The sequence below is a fragment of the Equus quagga genome, chromosome 12 (genome assembly GCF_021613505.1).
Source record: "Equus quagga isolate Etosha38 chromosome 12, UCLA_HA_Equagga_1.0, whole genome shotgun sequence".
In the NCBI taxonomy this organism is placed as follows: domain Eukaryota; kingdom Metazoa; phylum Chordata; class Mammalia; order Perissodactyla; family Equidae; genus Equus; species Equus quagga.
Genome location: NC_060278.1, coordinates 96,152,994 through 96,178,121, shown reverse-complemented (window position 1 = coordinate 96,178,121; position 25,128 = coordinate 96,152,994). Strand labels below are relative to the sequence as shown.

The window sequence follows — 25,128 nt, the reverse complement described above, 5'->3', positions numbered from 1 at the left end:
CGTTAGCTTGTCTGACACACAACCTTCTTTAAGCTTAGTGAGATTATTCAGAACACTTTCTTCCCTCAACAGAGTGGCTCTTTCTTTGCCACGTCACTTACAAATGTACATTTTCCTTATTTGACGTGTTCCTTTGGTACCTCCAGTTAGAGTACAGGAGATTCAAAAGGGGAGTAAATGGAAATTTAAAAATCATGCAATGTTAACAAAATACAAATACATCCTTCTCTCTGCATTTCTGGAGTACCTAACGGGAAAGAAACTTACATGAATTTCATGGGTTAGACTCATGCATAAGGTAGGATAAGGCACAGATTACTGGGCCCTGGCCCCAGAGATTCTGGTTCAGTGCGTCTGGGGTGGGGCCTGAGAAACTGCATTTCCAACAAGTTTCCAGGTGATGCTGACACTGCTGGTCTAGGGACTATACTTTGAGAAACATTATTTTAGACTATTATTTCAAAAGCTTGATTTAGGATTAAGCTAAGAGCTATAGAGCAAGAACATCCAGGCACTGGGGCCAGCCGGTGGCACAGTGGTTAAGTTCGCACACTCCACTTTGATGACCTGGGGTTCACAGGTTTAGACCCCAGGTGTGGACCTACACACCACTTACCAAGCCATGCTGTGGTGGGGTCCCACATACAAAATAGAGGAAGACTGGCATGGATGTTAACTCAGTGAGAATCTTCCTCAAGCAAAAAGAGGAAGATTGGCAACTGATGTTAGCTCAGGGCCAATCTTCCTTACCAACAAAAAAAGAATATTAAAGCATTAAAAATAATTTTAATTTGATTTTTGGTACTTTTTGATAAAGCAGCTCATGTACACCCCACCTCAATTTTCTTTCATTGCTTCATGTGAAATTCTCTCAAAAAACATTTAAAAATGAATTCTTTTGAAATTTGATGGTAAAAATAGTACAAAATTTTGTCAGGATGAGTTGGCTCAGCGCAATGTGGACATAACAAACAAGTCCAAATGATTTAGAGCAAGAGTCCCCAAATCAAACGCTCTTAAAAGCCAGGCAGGTCAGAGAGTTAATACAAAGGAATGAGGCAGGCCAGATACTGAGAACTGTGGAAGTCATACCCAAGGAGGGCGGCTGCTCCTCAGCTCCAGACAACCATCACCCAGTAATGCAGGTCTGTTATGGCCAGATCGTCCAAGTTTTCAAAATAAGCTGGAGATCCAACATTTGATTTAAAAGCTCTTAGTTTTTAAATATAGGCAACTAATTTACAATTTTTGAACACTGCATAGGACACCCAGAAAAGTCTGGGGGCTGGATGCTGCCAGTTTGTCACCCCTGCTTTAGAGGGAAGTCTCAGGACCCTTCTGCAGAAGCCAGCAGTAACACAGGCTGGGAGTGTGCTAACCTAGTCACTGCGCTCATGGGCCCACTCCCTCCAGCAGTCACCGCCTTCCAAAATAAAAAGCACTCTCTCTAAAGACCTAGGAAAGCCTCTTTGCATAAGCAGCTTTGCCCACTGAAACAAGTTCCCTGCCAATGATCTTAGTAGTAGGGAAAATTATGGCAGAGAGAAGCGAAGTCCTCAATCACTGGAATTACTGATCCAAAAATAACGCTTAGCTTAAAGGGACTGAAATTTCAGGATCACTAACTTCTATAACATTAAAAAAAAAAAAAAAAGGAAACTAGATCTAGGAAGACAGGTTTGAGCATTCTTAGGCATTCCATCACAATGATAATACGATTTGGTACCCAGAAGTTATATCATCTTTGCCTAAAGGCTCACTAAACTGAGAAAATCAGTCCTTACAAGTATGCTGAAGACAACTACACAGGCAACATGGAATAGCAAACACAGTAATTCAAATTTCAGGAGTCTACTCTGATTAACAGGGGCAGCCTGGAACACTGTGTTAAGAAGGATTCTGGAGCTGAATCCTGACCCAGTGGAAAATATGAATGCCAGAGGCCTAGAACAGAGGAATGGCAGCAGATGTGCCCTATATCTGGCCTCCTTTGTGCAGCAGACAACACTATACCCATGTTCAGAAAATCTAGTCTTCCAATGGTATTAATATAGCAGCTAAAATAATACTTTTAAAACATCAATAGGATCAAGTCACATCTTGCCAACAGCTTTCCGTTTCACTCAGAGTAAAGCTAAAGCCCTTATTATTACACAAGAAGCCCTTCATTATCTGGCTCCCCTTTACATCTCTGAGCTCATTCCTGCTACATGCCCCCTTGAGGCCATTCCAGACATCCTGTTCTGCAAACACACCAAGCAAGTCCCTGCCTCAGGACCTTGACATGTGCTAGTCCAGCTGCCTGAAAAGCTCTTCCTCTGGATAGTCACATAGTTCACTTCCTCATCTTCCTACCAATGAAACCTTCCTTAACTATTTAGAGCTGCTACATATTTACACCCCCGCGCACACACACACACTGTCCCCTCCCCTCCTCCACCAATCTCCTTTTCCTGCTTTACATTTTCTACAACACTTACCACCATCTGACACACTAAATACTTTATTTCCTTATTTTCCCTCTTAGAATGAAACCTCCATGACGCACGGGATTTTTTTTTGGCTATTCTGAACACTACTATGTCCCTAGAACACCGTCAAGCACATACTGGCACTTAAAACACTAGTAAGTAAATGAACGAATGAAGAGCTAATTTAAAAAATGAACCTGGGTTCTAACATGGGGTCAGTGACTAACTGGTTAAATAACCTCAGGTGAGTTACTCTGGTTCTCAAAAGATCTCTATCATTAGTTGTATAAACTATGACTTGCCTGCCACTCTACAAAAGTAGAAATTATGTTACGGAAGAACGACATCACTTCCTCTAGGTCAGTCAGGAGAACAGTGGAAAGCCAGGCCTAGAAAGGCCTCCCAGGATGCAAATATAATGCCCAAACTAAGCTCTAATACACAACAACAGAACTATGATAGAATTTAACAATGTAAAAATTAAATATTCCTAAAGAGAAAATTCTTTTCTAAAAATATTCAGAAAAGGAATGCATACTCCATAGCTTACTTTCCCCCCAATTTTTTATTGCCTCTACTTATTAAATCTCTGTGAACATTAACAAGTGTCTGTGGTTGAGGGAGAACGTTCCACAGCAGGAAAAGGAAAAACACAACCAGTTTTTCATAAGAAACTTTGGAACAATTTAATATTCATCCTCGGACAAAATTCAGAATAATCCTCTTAGAGAGCCTAAAATTAGGATAAGGGTTAGCACAACAGCATCAACTGCCCTCCAGTCTAATTCTTAAATATAAAATCCCAATCCCAAATAAACTATTAAAGACAGTGCACCTTCACTTGGTGGGTGAATATTTCTTTTACCATTAACAACTTCAAACTCAAGAGAAAGAAAAAAGGCAAGTGAATAAAAGATTTTTAAAGTGAAAAGATACCACTAATTGGGAGCCCAGAACTGCTTAAATATCAGTCAAAACCTTGTTGCCTCAAACTTACGAGGGCCTCAGGGGGCTGGCCCGGTGGCACGGCAGTTAAGTGTGCACGTTCCGCTTCTCGGCGGCCCGGGGTTCGCTGGTCCGGATCCTGGGTGCGGACATGGCACCGCTTGGCAAAAGCCACGCTGCGGTAGGCGTCCCACGTATAACGTAGAGGAAGATGGGCATGGAGGTTAGCTCAGGGCCAGTCTTCCTCAGCAAAAAGACGAGGATTGGCAGTAGTTAGCTCAGGGCTAATCCTCCTCAAAAATAAATAAATAAATAAATAAAAATAAAAAACTTACGAGGCCTCAGCCAAGAGCTGCCACCACGGACGGAGAGAGGAGACCTGAACCACACAAGAAAATGCGCAGGCACTTTCAGTGACGTGACAGAAGTGGATGTGTGATAATTTCAAGTCACTTTCCCCAGCAGACATACCGGTACATCTACTTCGACACTACTTACAAATTCGTAGTCTCCATCCTGTGGTACTTTCCAATCAGAAGAGGTCTTCAGCGGGCCAGGAACGCTCTTGCCAAAGCTGTTGATCTGATTTTCCTTTTCCTTTTGTTCAAAGTATTCAAGAAAAGATGGTTTTGCAGGCTGCATGGTCTCATCTCTTCCTGAAAACCAAGAAAATAAAAGGTGAAATATGTACCTTAGATTTCAGATAAGTTTAATAAACAGATCTATCTCCAGATGGATTACAGCCACTGGATCAGTGGCTCTTCTTGTTAAATAAGGACTCCTTCAAGGAAAATACACAAATGCTCACTCAGAATACTTCTTATAGCATTTAAGAGGACTCACGTGCCCCCAAAATACATGCAAAGATTTCTCCAGGATCTATTTTTCTAGATGGAAAGAGTTGGTGATGCAATGATGCTGAGTAAGCTGCAAGTAATACTTTCCGGGTACCCTACAGCAAATAGTTGCTATAACATTTAGACTAAAAACAGAAGCAAGCAAAAGTATTTATTATCATCTACATGTACAATATTCTCTAAAGGCATTGGAGAACAGAAGGGGGGTGATACAGTAGAATGACTTCCCTTGATAATCTCACAATCTATCTGGACTAATGAGGGAAATATGCATGAAAAAGAAAATATAAGTAAATCACATTCCACTCCATGAAATATTATATAATTTTTAAGATATGATTTACAAATGGTTTATGATAAAGTTAAGGAGAAAAAAGACGCAATATTATATATATAGTATGATCTCAACTCTGTAAAATCCTATACACAAGAGAAAAAATAAAGACTAGAAGAAAATATACCAAAATGCTAATAGGATGTGTCTCTGACAGCAGGAGTAGAGGTGATTCTATTGACTTTTAAACATTTTTTTAAAGAAGATAGTACAGGATAAATATGAAATAGAACCGATTATGAGTTACATGTGCCCAGAAGACGGAGAGATCTTACAAGCTGGGGTGGTCAGGAAAGACTGGTCAAAGGCGGCTTAGGGTGGGCCTCAAACCACCCCTGAGCACGGCTGGTAGCAGAGCAGAATCAGCAGTTATGTAGCAGCAGTTACCACATGGAGCAGAATTTCGCAGTTACAAGGTAGAACCAGTAACGAGGGCAGAAGAATCATTTCACCTGGTGTAACACAAAAACCTAGCTAGCCGAATGTCCTATTTCACAGGTTGAAGTAGCTTTGTGTTGGTGATTAGTATTCTAAAACTGGGAAGTACAGAAGGTTTTTTTACGGGGCTTTCCATGAACATGTGGGTTTATATTGCCCTTCTCCCAGTAACGAGAAAAAACACCAGAAGGTTCAGAGCCTTAAGAAGTAGATGGGGAGGGGTCTAGAAGATTCAGAACAGCAAGTGTTTCTCTCCAGGCACCTCGTTCCATGCAATCTTATCTCCTAACACTTGTCTAGTCCGGTTTCAAGCCAGCACCCTGACTGCCTCACAGACGTCTGTCCTACTCTCTATCACCACTGCCGAGGTCAACAGCAGCCAAGCCCAGATCTGCCCACTTCCAGACGCTGCCAACAGCTTACTTCACTGTTGCCTCCTCACTTAGTGGGGATTAAACACAATATGTGCTAGGACCAGTCAATGGTTCTGAGCTGAAGCTGCGTTTTGTTTTGTTCTAGATGTGATGTCAAGTGCTTTTCACGCTTATTTTGTGTAACTTTTAAGTTAAATTTAAGGTATTATTTTAAGATATAGTTCTGAAGGAACTACAACAAAATAAAACCTGTCAAAATGGGGGTGTTTTGGATTTGCTAACACATCAGGAAGCTCAGTCCTTTTGATCAGTCCCCTCCTCTGGGACCACCAGAGGAGAGGACTGGCTCAGAGACAACTCTGCAGCCAGCCCCCACATAATCCCGCACATAAAAAAGGAGTGTTCAGAGAGCCTCCTGGAGCCAAGCCACTGCCACAGCGCTACCGACTGCCGACATATACAGTATACAGTGTACTCTTATAAAAACACCCTGACTAGATACACCTACCAGCTGAACAGAACACCAAGTCCAGAAACAGAAGAGAAAGCCCAAATGGCTATCCAAACAACCAGATGGGTATCTGGAAAAGGATTAAACTGGATCCACATCTCGTACCTTAAACCAAAAAGCTCCAAGTGGATAAGAGCTCTAACTGTAAAAATGGAAACCATAAGTACTAGAAGAAGACAGCGTGAATGCCTTTAAAATCTGGTGTGGAAAAAGGCTTTCTAACTGTGACAAAAACCCAGATGCAATAAAAAATCGATAGATAAAAACTCTTTGCGTGAAGAAGAAATCACAAATTTTAAAAAATTAATAAGTACACATACACTATAAGCCAAGATAAAAGACAAACGATGAACTGGAAGAAAATAATTGCAACAAATACCATGAATTTTTTTTAAAGAACTAGTTTAAAAAAAAATTTGAGTCTTTTATATATTAGGCAGATAAGCTCCCAAATATACAAAGAATACCCAAAATCAAGGAAGACCAAAAAAAAGAAGAAAAATGGGCTAAAGACTTGAAAAGACAGTATACACACAAAGATATCCAATTAGTCCTTAAACATGAAGAAAATGCTTAGGTTCACTCATAATAAGAGAAACTCAAATCAAAACTACTTAGAGATGCGATTTCTTAACATTTCAGATTGGCAAAAATTCAAAAAGTTAACAACACGCTATCTATTGGTAAGGCTGTGGGGACAGACACAGGCACTCTCATATGTCGATGAACTGGAATGCCGAGTAGTACAAGCCCTATGAAGGGAATCTGGCAACATCTAAATATCAAAATATGAAATAGGGGAAGGTACACAAGAGCTTGGGTGTGTTGTATTTAAACTGGGGTATTAACATGAACTCATGGTCAACTAAAAAAAGAATCCGAGTCAGCCCTGATGGCCTAGGGGTTAAAGTTCAGCATGCTCTGCTTCAGCAGTCTGGGTTCAGTTCCCGGGCACAGAACCACATCACTCATCTGTCAGTTGCCATGCTGTGGCAGTGGCTCACATAGAAGAACTAGAAGGACTTACAACTGCTTTGGGGAGAAAAAAGATTCCAAGCTTTTTTCATTAAAAGGCATTGAAGCAACGACATCCCATTACCAATGAGCACAGCTAGCACTCAGATGCTGGTTTCCAAATACCATTCCCCAGTAAGAGGAACTAAGGCTTCCTAAGAGAAACAAGCAATTCCAGGTCCAGGACAGGAAAAGTACAAAGTAGGCCCGGAACATCTTTTTGCGCCAAAAAAAAAACCAAGTACTCAAAACCTAAAGGGACATATCAAAAAGACACAGAAGCCACCTTGAGGGGTTCCCACTGGTAAATTTTGGGACACTTTGAGCATCAAAAAAAATACACTGAACAAAAAGAATCTATGAGCTCAAACTAATAATCTACAGTGAAGGGGGTTGGGAGAGAAGGAAAAAGCCCTTCCTTAGAAAAATCACACTTGACAACTGTATTGTGGTAAGAAAAGGGAATATCCTCTTTCTTAGGAAATACATACAAAACAGAATATCTCCTTTCTTAGAAAATACACCCTGAATGTTTGAGGGTAAGTTGCATATATCATGCACCAACCTCTCCTCATTACTTCTGGCATTTCATGTCTGTTTATCCAGCCATCTTTATATATGCACAGAGAAACGACTGAAATGAGTTCGTCAACAAAAATGGCAATTCTGTATAGAAATAACAGGAAATGTAAAATATGTTCCCCCTGTGGAATTGTTACAAAAACCATAAAGATAATTTTTTTAAAAAGCATCATATCCAACAATAAAAATTGTATAATTGGTACAATATACTTCTGTGATGTTTTATCAATTCCTTTCAGTTGCAATATAGGCAGATTTTAGACATTAAACTCCTAAACCAGGGATGAAACACCGTAGTCTAATTCTAAACCATGTCATAAAGATCAAAGAAAAGTCTGTTAAGCTAGAGTATAGTCATTCATTTAATTCTATCACCGTCTAGATGAGAAAATGAGAACATGTGTTTTCTTCATATTTGAATTCTTTCTATTTGATGATGATAGCACTTCGCAACACCCTTAAAGATTTCTATTATGTTTGGAGTTAACACACAAATTATTCTTTGTCCCTTTCAACAACTAAGGGTCACAAATAAGAAACTCTACCTAAAACATCCTTTCTTTCATCTTTTGATATCAACACCAGGAAGCTGACAATACCTAATATTTATTAGAAATCAAAGTTCCAAAAACTATAGTGAATTTTGTAATAAGAGTAATTTTAATCTAACCACATATTCAGGCATAAGCTGGGAGTAAAATTCACACATATATAAGAAACGTAATTGTAGTGAAATGATTAGTTAAATGGTGGGTTTATCAGATTACAAAAAAGCTGAAGTTGATTTTGGAGACAGAATAATACACTAGAAAAACACCTATCCTGGGGTTCAAAGATCTATCCTGGTGCTCACTAAGTGATCTTGGGAAAACCACAGGTTCCAATCTACAAAGAGAAGCCACTGGACCGGATTATTTCTACTGTCCCATTGCAGCATTGAAAATTCCATGATTCTAAGACTCGACGGTAGCTTATGAAAACATTTATGCCCAGTTACTGACAACCATTCAAAAGAAGTTCTTATCTCCAGAGGGACTGTGACACTTAGATGTGTATGGGCATAAACCAAAGACCAGACCAAACTGCAAAACAGTTAAGACTCAACAAATATTTGTGACAGGACTGTCTGCTTCTTTGCTTCTTTTTGTTGTGGTTAGTGCTGTTTTTTGGCTTTTTTAAACAGATGAAAGAGATGACCAAATTTTCCTTGGCCCAAACTGTAATAAAGATATTATCGAGAGATGCTTGTTATAAAAATGTTTTATATAACTAAAGCTGAAGAAATAAACAAATCAACTAGTAACGGAAGCCACCTCAACTGGCAAGAAACAGTAGGCATTCAAAAACAGATGAATTTTTGATCCCAAATTTAGTGATTCCAGAAATTAACTGCCTACACCACAATGATTCTTTCTTTAAGTGAGATTGCTTCACTGATGGATTAAGTTTATACGGAGGAAAGAGCCCTCCTATTGTGACCAACATGTCCTTAAGAACACTGTAATTAAATTATAGCACTTGTTCTCGGTCTAACTTTATAGGCTGAGATGTGCATTACTATCATAATTAGTACCTAAGATAGAATGTTTGCAAAAATGGCCACAATAATTTCCTCCCCGTACCCCTGGTATCCTTGCCCTTTAGTAGCACCATCCCACAGTGACTCTGGGCCTGGCCATGTGACTTGCTTTGGCCACTGAGACAACAGCAAAGGTATTGCAAGCAGGGACTTGAAAAGTGCTTGTGCGTCCTACTACCATGTAACAAACCTGAGGGAGCCTGCTGGATGATGAGACACCATGTGGAGAGAGGCCCTGGACAACAGACTGCCTTAGCTGAGGCCTTCATAAGTCAGCCAGCCCCAGCTGCTATCGCACCAAGTGACCACGAAGTTTTGAGGTGGTTTGTTATGCAGCAAAAACTAAGCGATACAGTGTCTCTCTCTCTCTTCCTCACACACACACTCACACTCCACTCTATGTCTACAAAAAGCGTTCCATTCTTTGGGAACTCAGGTTCAAATTCAACTAACATTTATTGAATGCCTTCTAAATTTCAGGCTTTTTACTAGATGCTTTCACATGATGGTCCGATCCAAACTTCACGAATACCACGTAAATAAAGAAATAAAGTAGGAGGGACAAGGACTGGTGCTTATTAGGCACCTCCCAAGGGCCAGACACTGTACTACTTCACTTAAGCCTCAAATCTTTTGAGGTATGTATCTCTATTTCCACCTTTAGGTGAGAAATTTGCCTAAGATTGTGTGCCTAGCTACCAACAAGGACAGGTTTTGAATCCTAATCATCCAGTTTAAGACTGGTGAGCTGCAATATCTCATATTGCAAATTCTCTAAAATCAAATGGAAAATTCTTGACATGTCAGAACTGCCAGGAAGCTAAGTGCAGAAAGAGTAGGGGAATGGAATTTTCCCAGTAACCTTATCTTTGAACTCTTCTTTCAGCACTCCTGACTAGACGATCAAGTGTGTTGGACAGCCTGTCAGGACTGCAAAGTGTAAGAGAATCATTCCACGCTGAGTAAAGGCAAAGCCGTCCCCAGGGCTTCAGCTGGCTGCTGGGCTTTTTGTTTCAGCTTGAGTGAGGGCATCCTTTCAGAGGTATCCCAGGAAATGAAGACGTTCAGCTGAATGATAATACCAGAAACCTGAAGCCATAGGGAGAATGCACTGAAAGAAAAGTCAAACTTTGAGAAGAGCCACGTCTTGTTCTGATGCTTTTATCTGATGCACGAAATACATGAATTCCCATGCTGTGACTGGCCCATTTTTCTTTGTAAGCAGTATCTGGCAAGTTAAATGGACAATCTGTCTAAGCCCACAGACAAAGGGGTGAATTCATAAGCAACTGTATCCTACATTTATTTTTCTTTGAAAAATGCTATGTAGAAGCAAAAGGACCCAACAACACAAATGTCCATCAACTTATGAATGGATAAATATAATGGAGTATATCTGTACAGTGGAATATTATTTGGCAATAAAAAGGAATGAAATACTGATACATGGTACAACATGGATTAACCTTGAAAACATTACGCTAAATGAAAGGAGCCAGTCATGAAAGGCTACATATTCTATGACTCTATTTACATGAAACATTCAGAATAGGGAAATCTGTAGAGACAGAAAGTAGATTAGCAGTTGCCTAGAGCTGAGAGGTGAGTGGGGGGGATGGTAAGTGACTGCTAACAAATTCAGAGTTTCTTTAGGGGGTGATCAAAATGTTCTAAAATTAGATTGTAAACAAAATAGGGTCTATTCATATAATGGAACATTATTCAGCCATAAAAAGGAATGGAGGCACCGGCCCAGTGATGCAGTGGTTAAGTTCGCACGTTCCACTTCAGTGGCCCAGGGTTCACTGGTTCAGATCCTGGGTGCAGACCTACACACAGCTTGTCAAGTCATGCTGTGGCAGGTGTCCCACATATAAAGTAGAGGAAGGTCGGCATGGATGTTAGCTCAGGGCCAGTCTTCCTCAGCAAAACAGTGGATGATTGGTGGCAGATGCTAGCTTAGGGCTAATCTTCCTCAAAAAAAAAAAAAAGAAAAAAGAAAGAAAAGAAAAAGGAATGGAGTACTGATACAGGCTACACGGGTGAACCTTGAAAACATTAAACTAAGTGAAAAAAGTCAGACACAAAGGCCACATTTTGTATGATTCCATTTATATAAAATGCCCAAAATAGGCAATCCATAGAGACAGAAAGCAGATTAATAGTTGCCTGGGGAGAGGGGGAGGGGGTAATGAGAAGTGACTGCTAATAGGATTGTGGTCTCTTTGGTGGGTGATGAAAATGTCTGGAATTCAACAGTGGTTATGGTTGCACAACCTTGTTAATATACTAAAAAACCCACAGAATTGTAACTTTAAAATGGTGAATTTTATGATAGTGAATTACATCTCAATTAAAAAATAATAAATTTTTTAAAATTAGAATGTGGTGATGGTTCCACAACTCTGTACATATACTAAAAGCCATTGAATTGTATCTTTTAGATCAGTGAATTATATGTGAATTATACATCAGTAACTCAAAAAAAACCTGAAGGATCACTTTCCTCTACTATTTACCACTTTTATTTCTGGATTCATGTAAGCTGTCTTTCAATGTAGCCAAAGTAGTCATAACTGGGAAGGAGCCTGATCAAAGACTGAAGCCCACCTTTTCCTTTGGAATGACCATCCACTAGAGTTAAGCTTTATTCCCTTCCATTTGAAACATTCATTTTAAAGACTGCCACTAAGTAAACCACAACGGTTAATGTACTTTCCTTAATTTCTCAATAATTACTCTTTTCTACCTTCATAGTAATTAATTCTGTTTAAACTAGACAACTGGGCAGTCTGCATTTTCTTCTCTGTTTCACGCATGAATATTTGCAAGAAAAAAAACTTGACTAATCCCTCAAATATTTTCTTCCAGCTTGGAATAATGTGCCTTGCCGTAGGGTTGTTTTGGTGTTTTAATCTAACATTTATGATGTGTGTGTGGCTTTGGTTTTGTTTTGTTACTGGGCACCTAAGTGCTCCACATGCATTAGCTCATTTAATTACACAAGCTATTATCCAAGTTTCTATGTACAGCCATAGATATTCCTTTGACTGCTCTTTGACTAAGAACTGCTGGGATCACATTATGAGGTTCCCTAGAGCCCAGGAGAAGGTTCCCTGGGGGCCAGCTGGAATAACTCTTCAGATAACCAGTTTTGGTAATTGCCTCTACCTAAACTGATTGACTTGACTTCTGGGCAATGGCGCTCTAGTTCTTTTCTGGTGATCTGCCACACATCTATTCAGAGAGCTCTAAATCCAAATTTCACAGCGTTACTAACTAGAGCAATAGAGGCAGCACATCTGAAAAGATACAAAAGGTTCACAGGTAAGAATGATCCATATCTTGGTTACTGCAACAATTTCCAAATGGTCTCACCTTTCAGTCTTTTCAAACTTGGCACCACCCAACTGACCCTCCTAGAAAACCACTTTCTCACATGACTTTTCTGGTTAAAATCTCTTTACACCACCCAACTACCAATAGAATCGAACTCACATTTCTTATTCTGGCATTCAAGGTGCTCCAATACCTGGTCAACACTCACTTCAGCCAAACTGAATGTTCAATATTCTAGGTGTCTACCTCCTGATTTTGCACCTGCCTGGAATATCCTCCTCCAGCCTTTCTGCATATCTAAGTCCTTGCTTTCCTTCTCACACAATCTTTAACACTTTTCTGTACCACTTACCCAGCATTTGGCCTAGTATTGTATTAGCTTCTTATGTAGAGGTCCTATCTTAGCTCCTCAACTAAGTTATGTCAACATCAAATACCACTATCTGAAGCACCCAGGGTAATGCTCCAGACTTACAAGGAATTAGAAACAACAGTTACAGTACAGTAGGCACTCTGCAAATTTTAGATAATGATAACGACAAATGTCATCTTCCCCCATTAACCTATAACTTCCTGGTCAGCAGTAAATGTCTCATTTGGCTTTTGTACACTGCACAGTAATGACACATAGTGACTACCCAATAAATACTTCTTGGTTGGTATTAAATATTTATTTCTAACAAATACTGATTCCAAGTTGATATTTTTTAGAGCATAAACACTTAAGAGAATCATCTACTTTTTCTTTATAGACCCATTTAAATTGATCAAAAGCATCTTCATTTTCTTGCTGATCAAGAGCAAGCAGGTCAGAACAGCTTAGAGCACCAGAGAAACACATTCCCCTAACTGATCCAAACTGATGGATCTGCCCCTTAGGCAAAGAGCCGAAGCGTACCTTTTGGGACTCATCTGCCTTTGTCTGTCATCACCCACCATGCTACTGCCCTCTCTTGGAAAATACACTTCCCCCATTGCTATTCCTGGCTCTCCTTTTACCAATTTAACTCTAATGGAGCATCTTGTCTTCTCAAAAATAGAGGCCTTGAGCCCTTCGCCCAAGTCACACTGAGCTCTGGTACTTTCATACCCTAATATGTGGTCTGGCAGGGTGTTCTGAATGAATTTGCAGGCACCACGTGTCTGTGTTTTTTGGCTCATCCCAAAAGAATCAAGAATGTTAATGGTTTCCAAAGATAAAAGTGAGCCCAACATCTGGACACAATTAGAAAAACTGCACAAACAATTAGGATTTAGTCTCCACTCTGGCAGGATGACCTCAAATTCTTTGTGCAACTGAGAGAAAGGTCTAAGGACCAAAATGTCTGCTTTTCTCTTGTAAATGGAAGAGGGAGCTTCCTCTCACTCAGGAGGGAGCTTCTGATAAATGCACAGTGAACCACAGCGATTATCTTTCAGAGATGGAAAAAAATCCAGTCAGTAACAAATTCCACACATTAAGATAACGTCTGAAAGTTCACAAAGGAAGGCTCATGTGGATCCAAAGTCTAGCCTTCCTTAAAATCTGCCATCTTGTATTTTGAGCTATTTAACAGATTTTCAAAACATCTATCATCTTATTGCCAAGGAATGTGAAACACACACACACACACCCCCACAGACACACACAGACAAACACACTCTCCCTCTCTTCTCTCTCTCAGCACATTTTTAAAACATCACTGAAACTGACAAGTGACCTTCCTTTAGATCAACCGTTTTCACGCCTGTACTCAGACACAGAGGTGGCACTTACGGAACACCATTAATACAAGGGTGGAAACTAAAAAACATAAAAAATATAACTAGCAAGAGAAAAGGAATTAGGATGCAGAAAAGTGCCCTGGTTGAAGGAATTTTTAGGTCTCATGAAAAAGCTACTGCCACACATTTAAAGATGCATATACTTACTAAACTCCTCATAATTTTTAAGCATTTATAAGCATTGCTAAGTATTTTACATACATTATCTCATATCATCTTAACAACCCTACAAAGTAGGAACTTTTTTGTCCCATTTTTTCAGACTAGGAAACTGAGGCTCAAAAAGGAAATAACTTGCTAAAGCTGACAAAGCTGATAAGATTCTGAGCCAAGTTTCAAACCAAAGACTCTGATTCCAAAAATTAAGGTTCTTTCCACTACTCCTTTTTCTTTCCCTTACCCCTACTGAGAGATACGTTTCTAACAAAACTAAATGTTTTAAGTTTTAGCTTTAGTATGTATAATTAACCTAATGCTATTTGAAATTCCCATATGATGCTGGCTGTGAGTGGTAAGGACACACAGACACTTAACAGTCTCTGATGATACTTTTAAATATTGTGAGTGAATCAGAATTAGACAGTAAGGCTACTGTGGTAAAAGAAGTGTTAACATACCTGCCGTACTTTATGTCCTATTTACCATCCTTGCAAATGTCATCATCTGAGTCAGAGAGAATGAGATAGAGAACACACAAGGGAGGCAATGTTATACCAAGCCCCTTCAAACAACTGCAGGTGGAAAGAAAATAGGCTGTGAGTCAAGAATTTCCATCTTATGCAGCTCCAAAATTAGTATCTGATGGACAGCGTTGAAATAAAATCATTTCAACAAGAGCCTGCACTTTGGTTTTAACATGAGGAAACTCTCAGCAATAAAAGGTGCCTTCATGAGCTTTAGGACTTTCTGGGGAACTATAAATACAAAATGTTTCTACCACATAATAGTATCACAGTAATGTACCCAAAACATGCTTCTGAGTTGCCCTAACTTAATTATGCCACTATGCTTTGAAGTTCTATTTTAAAGACATTAAGGCAGCTACTGCTCTAGAATAAAAATTAGAAATTTATGAACGAAGTTCGAGTTTTAAATAGAAAATCATCCACTCACTCTCTTTAGTTCACTGAGTCTAATTTGAAAGGCGTGAATCAGTGGAAACAATCTTTCAGTTCAGTGGTCCAAGTTCTGCCTCCCCTTGGCCTATTACACCTGGAGATGAGGACAGGGAACCGGTTGCTAGGCATCTCTTGAGAATGCAGTAAGGACAAGAAAACTATGACATCACAGCCAGAGTCTTGGGAGGGAGAACTGTTGCATACAAAGTCTTTAGTAGATGGGGCACATATTATAAGTTGCCATCCTTTGGCTGGTCATTTCCTGTTTGAGCCAGAAGCATTTAAATGCTAAACTACAAATTTGTGCAAATCAAGCTATCTCAGTTGCTCCAACATTTTTTTTGTTGATTATCTCTGCCTCTGAAAAAAATCTTCCTTTTGCTTTCTAATATACTTTATATTTGATATATTATCTAAATATAATAATATACTTTATTTACCAAAATATTTTTAATATGTTTTTGAAAGTGTGGATTCTTTTTATACATCTAGTATAGAACTACAAGTTCTCATTTTAGCTCCTGAATGTTAATGACCTATTTGAAAATGATCAAATTAAACATAGGAGAAATTACCTTTCTTTAAAAAAAGATGTTTGCGGGCCAGCCCCAGTTGCCTAGTGGTTAAGTTTGGCGTGCTCCACTTCAGTGGCCCAGGGTTTGGTTCCTGGGGACAGACTTACACCACTCGCCTGATAGAGGCCATGCTGTGGCAGTGGCTCACATACAAAAAGAGAAAGACTGACAACAGATGTTGGCTCAGGGCAAATCTTCCTCAGGAAAAAAAAGACACAAGGATGTTGGCTTGAGAATGAAAAGGTGAAACCATTTTTCTGTATATTAAGACACACCAAAAAAAAAACCAACCATGTACAATTTGATATAAAACACAAAGAAGACAATATATACAAAATTTAATTATTTTCACAGCACTACTAATGGTATTTAATGGCAATATATTACTTTGAATGACATTACATTAGAAATGATTAACATTATCCTAAACCTCTGGGATATGCTTGATTTTCCAAAGCACATATTTCTATCAATACTAATGACAGAAATAATGCCTGAATCGGTTAGTAAAACCTGACACCTCAAGATACCATTTTATTAGGAAACTCTTAAGTGAAACTCCTTCAGTTTATGAACGATCCTAAATCAGACGCTTCAGGCTTATTTCTAAAAACCACGTTCATGAATAGGAAGAATTATCATAAAGATGGCAATTCTGCCTAATTAATCTATGTATTCAATGCAATTCAGTCAAATCCCAGTTGTATTCTACAAAATTTGACACACAGATGCTAAAATTTATATGAAAGAATAAGGATGCAATTTTCAAAGAGTAATCTGTGCTGAAAGAAAAATAAGAAGGGGAAAGGGAATTTAGGTCAAGGAAGGCCTGAGAAGATAACAGGACCAAAGACCTGAATGAAGGGAGAAAGCAAGTCTTTCAGATGGGAAAAATCAAATTAGATGACTATAGCTCACATTATAAAGAAAATCAAATTCCTGATATATTAAAGAAAGTCCTAAATATGAAAAGTAAAACTTCACAACTTTTAGAAAAAAAAATAGACTATTTTTAAGACATCTAGGCGGCAAAGAATTTCTTGAAGAAGACGCAAAAAGCATACTGTATAAGAAATTCAGACAGATGTAACTTCAGGAAATAAAAGTTGCCCTCCAAGAAATGACCCTGCAGAGTTAAAAGCACACGTCACAAGCTAGGAGAAAATATTGACAAGCACATAACTGACAAAAATTAGTATCCAACATATAAAGAACTACTGCAAATCAGTTTAAAAAAAAAGACAATAAAAAGGAAAAAGGGCAAAGGCTATTCCCAAAGAAAGCATTAGACTCTTGTGTAGTCAACAGAGAAATAAATTAGAAGAAAACTAAAGAGGCTAGGCAACAAAAGCTATAAATTGTCATTATTAATATTTATTTTGATACATAAAATAACTTTCCCCAAGTCAATTCTGCATAAGAATTTTAAGTTTTATCTTAAAAACTTATTCAACTACTTGGTTAGGGCCATTTTAGCTGGTGATAGTTTCAAAACTATAAGCATGGTAAAATGCTGCAGAAAGAGAACATCAATTCTGGTTAAGGTCTACCAAGAAATCTGGGAAGAGAAAGGAAAGGTTTAAACTATTTTGCGACGTTTTGGCTGACCTCAGTCTTATCTGAACTGTGCCAAGTCTGAGGTATCCAATCTGCTACCTAAATAAAATAAAGACATTGTCCTAGTGTTGCTGTGGTTACTTAAAACAGATTTTAAAATAAATAAAGATCTTGATATAGAATAAAGCCTGCCATGGTAAGGGGATTGTGCACACAAGCGGGAACACAATTTTAACTCATAGCCTATCACAGAGCTCCCTCTACTGGCCCAGAGCAAGTACAATGGTCCTAAGACCAACAGAGACCCTCTCACGTCACTTCAGGAATGTGCCCTTCAGTTCTTGGGAGCAAACAAAGTTCTTCCATTGCCCTTATCAAAAACAAAACAAAACAAAAAAACACCACTTATGTAGACAAATAGCCTTCCAAAGTTCCCAAACTGACATTTTATGCAGACATGGGTTTTCACAGTAGTGTGGGCCATGGTTCACCTCTGTAGTTCTTACTGGTGTTCTTGAGTCTCTTTTAAAGAAATCAAATCTCACCCTACTCTAATCCCCTCCCTCCAACCACAATCTGATCCTTTACTGTAGATTCAGATACACACAACCAAAACATACTGCCTCAGATGTAACAATGTCATTACCCCATCAACAGAGGCTGGTCCCCTTTGAAAACCATTTGCCCTTTGCATCTAGAAATCCTGGGGGAAACATAGCTAGTTATTCAAACAACCAAGAAGGAGAGGGATATTATTGCCAATGTATGGCCCATAACATAAGCCTCAGTCCTGGCCCTCAACAACTTAACAAAGGGGCTCTGCTAAGAGCAGCATAATATAATGGTTAAGAGCATGAGCTCTGAAACCAAACATATCTGGCATCAAGTCTTGGCTCTTCTATTGCTCACTATGTAATCACGAGCAAGTTACTTAACCTCTTGCTTAAGGGATTCAGTTTCTGCTGCTGTAAAATGGGGCGTGGCTATACTTACTACACAGCACGGTCCTAACGATTAAAATATGTGAAGTGCTTATAAAAGATAAAGCACAGTGCCTGACATATTTTAAGTGCCTAATCATTAATGATGATTAGAAAGTTATCTCTCCTCCTGAGTATAATTTTATATGATAAATAATTGTTTCTCAAGAAAAAGATATTTCTGAAATCTCCTCAGAAGCCAGCACCAGTCTTACCCTGAATTTTGATGAGTTTTATTTTACGGATCTAATACCCACTAATGTAAGGGTAGGCTTCCAAAAGAAATCAGAAATTCAGGAGAACGAAAAGAACACAGACTCTGGAGTTCTTTCGATTCCCAGATCCACCACTTCCTAGCCATGTGACCATGAGCAAATAACAACTCTGAACCTGTTCCCTTATACAGAAAATATAGAAACATCATCGTCAAGACGATTGAATGAGCTGATGCACTACAGGCCTCCCCTCCTGCTCCAAACACATAGAAATTCTAGACTTAAAAACAAAATAAAAACATGAAGTGCTCACAACCAGGACAGGAAGATGGCAAAAACAAGAAAGGAACCCAGAGCACGGAGCTAAGTGACCCAATGGGAAAACCAAACCACAGAGACTAGTTTTAATGCTGATGTAGGAAAAGGAATCAGGATAAAGACAGAAGTTAAGACATATCTATAAAGAGGGGCCTAGAACTCAACTCCCAGCATAAAGACAAGAGCCAAGACTCTACCCACAAGCTAAAGGAAGGACATGTCTTAGGAACGGCTTCTGCCCATGTAAGGTATGGAAAGAGTTAACTTCTAGAAATATAATTCCCTTTGCTATACCACAAGCATGCCTTAGAAATGAGAAATAATCTAAAGACTGCTTTGGAGAGAAATACCCCTTAAAGCCCCAAAAGGATACTATACGACCCAAGGAACACAAGAGACCACCAAAGACAGCACTTTCCACTGAAGATAAGCTCACAAATAAACATCACAAAGCATGAGAAGTCTAACAGCATGAGAGAGAGCAGACACAACAAACAGCAGAAATTAGACCCAAGGTATTCCAGATAATAGATTGATCTAAAAGATACCTTAAAATAAAGACATTTATAATGTTCAAAGAGATAAAGGAATAAAATCTGTAAGACAAGAATAGGACATTACAGAAGGAGAAAAAGCATATTTTAAAATAACTAATTAAAACTTCTAGGAAGAGGGGCTGGCCCCATGGCCGACTGGTTAAGTTCATGCACTCTGCTTTGGCAGCTCGGGGCTCGTTGGTTCAGATCCTGGGCACAGACCTAGCACTGCTCATTAAGCCATGCTGAGGCAGCATCCCACAGAGAAGAACTAGAAGAACCTACAACTAGGATATACAACTATGTACTGGGGGGCTTCGGAGAGAAGAAAAAAAAAAAAAAGAGGAAGATCGGCAATGGATGTTAGCTCAGGGCCAATCTTCTGGGGAAAAAAAAAAAAAACACACTTCAGGAAGAAAAAACTTTAGCCACTGAAACAAACTCTGGGTCAAACAGTTGATTAGACGTGGCTGAAAAGATAATTATAGAATTAGAAGAGAAAATTAGGGAAAACACACAAAGTGGCACAGAGAGATTTAAAAGATGGAAAATATAAAGGAGAAATGGATATAAAGGGAAGAAACTAAGGATGCTGACAGCTGTTATTAATCCTGGTGGAACGTGGTACAAACCTTCTGGAGGACAATATGGCAATATGCACACAAAGTATTCAAATACTTCTGGAAATTTTTCCCAGGAAACACTAAAAAGAAGGAACAGTTTATATGTAAGATGTTCCCTGCAGTTATTTATAACAGTGAAAAATAAGAAACAACCAAAATGCCCAGCAATGGGTAAATGATTAAAAACCACTGTGAAGTGTGATAAATATAAAAAGGACTATGCAGCAACATGAAAAATACATATGCTTATTAAGCAGAAAACAGAATATCTAGCAAATAATTACTGTATAGAAACCATACAGGCATACGGTCAAGAAAAGGAGTTCTCCGCTGGAGAGGGTGAACTGCTTTCTTTCTTAACAGTGCGTTAACATTGCTATAATACTGTTGGTATAACAATTTTTAATACAGTAAAGGAGGATAGAGGCAAATGAAATATCTAACTTTTCTAAGACAAGGAATAAATGTTTTTAGATCTGTAAAATATAGTCAGTTGTCAAAAAGTGTACCAAAAAGTTCAGAAAAGTTTCTGACCTAGATGCCCTAAATATGAATTATGAATGCAAGAGTCTTCCTAGTTTAATATGAAAGTTTCCTTAAAATTAGAAACTAATGCAAACAACCATAGTGGTACATATGTCTTTTCTTAAGTTTACAGAGGGTAACAGTTATAATTTTAATTTTCAAGGATTAAACATTTCATATAAGTGGCACTAGATGAAAGTCTATTTTCACAAATTTTAACTTCTAGAAACTTCAGTTCTTATTAGGTGTGAGGTATATAATTTTTACAAATGTGTGGACTATTAGAGCTGTAAGGGAGAAAGAAAATTTAAATAAGCTTAGTAATTCTTTAATTTTACTGACTAGGGCACGGAGGCCCAGACAAGGAAAGTAATTATCCAATACAACACAGATAGTACCTGAGCCAGGCATAGTCAGATAGTCTCCTTTAAATGTTTACAACTCAGTTCTGAAAAAATGATAAGATATCTGAGATATGCTTTCAATTAGTTCAGTCTGTTATTTTCTTTTGGGGGAGGATGAAATACGATGGGCAGTGAGATAATCATTTTTGAAACTGGGTGACAGGTCCATTGGGGTCATGAATCTTATTCTGTCCAATTGTGTATATGTTTTAATTTTCCATAAAAAACAGTTTAAATAAGTACTAAAACAATAAGGGGTAAAGATCTCAAAATAAGTAGCAAATCTGTCAAATTTGTGACCCCAAAACTGAATTATAAGACCTGTAGCAGACTGTCAACTGAGATTATTTAATGTCACTCAGCTGTGACTGTTGAGGTTTTTAAATGTTTTTTATCATGACTATAATAAAAGATGCCTGTTTTTCATTAGACATGCTAAAACTACCCAAGCTCAAAAACTGAACAAACAACCTATTGAATTAATTAGCAGTTGAAATATGAAAATTACATTTGGAACAAAATTAATTCTTTAAATAAAAAAGGCAGATTTTCCATAACACGTGCATGCACAACACATGTTAATAGGTCAGCCTAGTTATATCACATGGTGATTATATTCATCTGCATAACTACAGCCCTTAAAACAAGTAGAAGTTACAGCACTCAGAGTCAATGAAAAGAACTAAAGGTCAGCCGCTCATTACTACAAAACAAACCTTCCTAACAAATCACACTGGCTACTTAAAAGGAAACAAAGAAAAACCAAATTTAGTACATAGCATTCACCTGACAACTTACGCCACACAATGTGTCTGGGGGCTTCGATCCTGAGTTTAGGAGATGAAAAACACCCTAAGAACACTGATGCAATAAGAATTTAAACAGACTAGCAGGAGTGATAACGTTTTTACAAACTCTGCAGATATCCATTTTTAAGGTTATAAAAAAACAGTAAGAGGAGGAACAAGGGAGAAAAAAAGGATTCTTAAGGCAATGCAGAGTTCAAAGTCCTAATTTACAGGACACATTATGACATCAACAGTATTTTCGGTGGGAATATTTTTCTGGTAATAACTCTAGTTAATAATTTGGAAAATAAAATTTTAAATACCTATAATCCTATTACCAATAATAACTACTTTTAATATTTGATTTATGTCCCTCCAGACTTTTGTTTTTTTCAGTCTTTTCTATGCACGTTAACATACGTTGATTTATTTTTCACTTTTGTAAAACTGAAGACATGCTACAATTTTGATTCCTTCTCGTTTTCACTCAGTAACATACCATAAGTATCTCCCCAACTCACTAAGAATTTCTCAAAAACAGGATTTCCAATGTTTTTGTATGGTATAGCGTTCCAGCCTAAGGATGTATCGTGATTTATTTGACCAATCATCTGCTACTAAACAGTGAAGTTAATCCAGATTTTTTTTTTTACAATTATAAGTAACACATTTGGAAAAATTCTTGAATATAATTTGTCTATATCTTCAATCATTTTCTTGGACCAGATTCCTAGAAGTGGAATTTACTGGGTCAAAGGTTTGAACTTTTTAAACTCTTGATACACACTACATTCCAGAAAAGTGACACCAATTTACACATCCATCAACAGTATTACTACTCTTTCACCAGCTCCATAATTCTGACCAGAAGCCAAACACAGATGATGAGTCTTGGCCCCAAAACAGAAAGAAGAAAAAGAAAAACCTTTTCCCTTCAAAAACAAAGGGCTGATTATAAATACACAGACCTGAAAGGTGAAAACTAGAGCGGACCGCCTGAGGACCGCAGCCCTGGAACTGTCCGTCCAGCCACCACACACCAGCTGCCGCTGCCCTGAACTCATCCACCGCGCTTCCTGCCTCTCGGACTTTGTGTACACTGCTGCCTCTGCTGGAACATCTCCACCCACCCTACCCACTGCCAACCTTCCTGCCTTTCTCCTCCAGGAATTTTTCAGTAATCCCGTCTAAATTAAATACTCTTCTGTTCTGCTTCCACAACACCCTCAGATTACCTCTTTTAGAACTCACTTCATACACTGAAGCGAGTCTGTCCCCACACTAGACAATGAGTTCCTTCAGAGCAAGGACTAGTTTCTTCATTCCCTGCTGTATCCTCAGCATCCAGCAAAGTACCTGGGACACAGTAGGTACTCCAGAAAAATTTATTAATTGAATTAATCACAAAGCAGGGGGTCTAGAGCAGGGGTTGGAGAACTTTTTCTGTCTGTAAAGTACGAGACAGCAAACATTTCAGGCTTTGGGAGCCATATGGTCTCTGTCACAACTACTTAACTCTGCCTTCATAGCGTAAAAGCAGTCAAGGACAATATGTAAATGAATGGACATGGTTATGTCCCAATAAAACTTTATTGCCAAGCCAGGTCGCGGGCCAAATTTGGCCTGTGGACCATAGTTTGCCAATCCCTGGTTTAGAGGAAGGAACTTTACATTTTCAAAAAGGAAGAAAAAAAAAAAGAGATGAGAAGATCATAGAGACTTGATGCTTTAAACCTATGTAAAATTCAGGCTAAATTACACGTATACAACTCAATTATTACCATTTTGTACTCCCAAATTCCCTTCCTCTGTGAGTTAGTCTGTGATGCAGAGTAAGGGGGAGGGAAATAACTGGAGAGGAGAGGATGGCACTTTAAGATGGGAGCTGAGGGCCAGCCCAGTGGTGTAGCAGTTAAGTGCACATGTTCTGCTTCGGCAGCCTGGGGTTCACCGGTTCGGATCCCGGGAGGGGACATGGCACCGCTAGGCAAAAGCCATGCTGTGGTAGGCGTCCCACATATAAAGTAGAGGAAGATGGGCACGGATGTTAGCTCAGGGCCAGTCTTCCTCAGCGAAAAGAGGAGGATTGGCAGCAGTTAGCTCAGGGCTAATCTTCCTCAAAAAAAAAAAGATGGGAGCTGAGCACAGGTCTTAGGCCTCAGCCACAGGCAAAAAGGATAAGCAGGATAAGAAAAGCGCAGAGGTGGGTTTAAACTAGAAGCGATTTGATAGGGCTTTTAAATTGGTAGTCATCCTTAACAGACTGACTGAGTACTGGCAAACCTGGGTTAGACACACATGGTATCATGAAAATAGACTGAAGATATGTAAAGAGCTCAGAATTTCATTACACTTTGAATTATGCATCAAAACAACATATGTGCTTGACTCCACAGATCAAGGAAAAGAAGAAAAAGGTGACAACATTCACTGAGAGAATGGCCACTCAGGTTTAAAAGTAAATGCCTTCTCCTTGCTGATGCTTTCTTGCCTCTGCCTCCACACGCCAGCTTTCTCCCTCCGCAAACCCCTGCCCTGCCACACTCCTCCAATGTTTTTCCTCCTGTGGTTGTGACAGCAGAAGAGGCCCTCAAGACTGAGCCTGTGTGGACCCTGAGAACCTGTTTTCTCTGGAACGTTTATGGTCTGTCTGAGAAGTCAGTGTATTTCATCAGAGCCTTACTTTTCATAGTCCCTTCCTCTTCCTCGTCCTCCGCATTGATCACCATGGTGCCCAGCTGTGACGGCAACGTGTCATCGTGCTCAATCATAGTATTGGCCCCATCACTCATGGTGCTGGCTACTCGGACAGTGCCCATCTCATCACCTGCTGCTCGAACCATCGTGCCAGAATCCATTTCATCCTCCTCCTGTAAAAGGACAAAAGAGCAAATTGGGGCTAATTTGATCAAAAGATTTTGAGTTTTCTGAATAACTATCACTCATCTTGATGTAAATATTTCTGGATCTGACACTTATTCAGTTCTAAACCTACTTTGTAGAACTGAGAGCACTCTTATTTAACCAAAGAAGATCCTAAATTTACCGATGTGAGAGCAGCATAACTAACCCTCAAGGACTCTCTTCCCCTCCCCTTCTTCTCTCCATCTTAACAGAGTTTTCAACATAGATGTAAGGAGCTGAGGTGAGCACCCCTGGAAACTCAGGGTTGTGAGGGAGTCTATAAGTGTAAAATGTACATATTTAGTATGGATTCTAGATTCCCCAAAAGGGCACGGGAAAGCCAAGTCTCAGACCTGAGCATTCTCTTTCCTGAATAA

The 25,128-nt window shown here is 38.9% G+C and overlaps 1 protein-coding gene across 1 annotated transcript in view; it reads right to left on the bottom strand.

Moving 5' to 3' along the window:
- STK4 (serine/threonine kinase 4) overlaps positions 1-25,128 on the bottom strand; it is an 87,105-nt gene that overhangs the window by 34,032 nt on the left and 27,945 nt on the right. Inside the window, exons 9-10 of the mRNA XM_046679128.1 lie at positions 24,531-24,717; positions 3,915-4,072 (exon numbers count right to left, since the gene is read on the bottom strand). Of these exons, the coding sequence (XP_046535084.1) occupies positions 3,915-4,072; positions 24,531-24,717 (345 nt within the window). The remainder of the gene's footprint in view (positions 1-3,914; positions 4,073-24,530; positions 24,718-25,128) is intronic.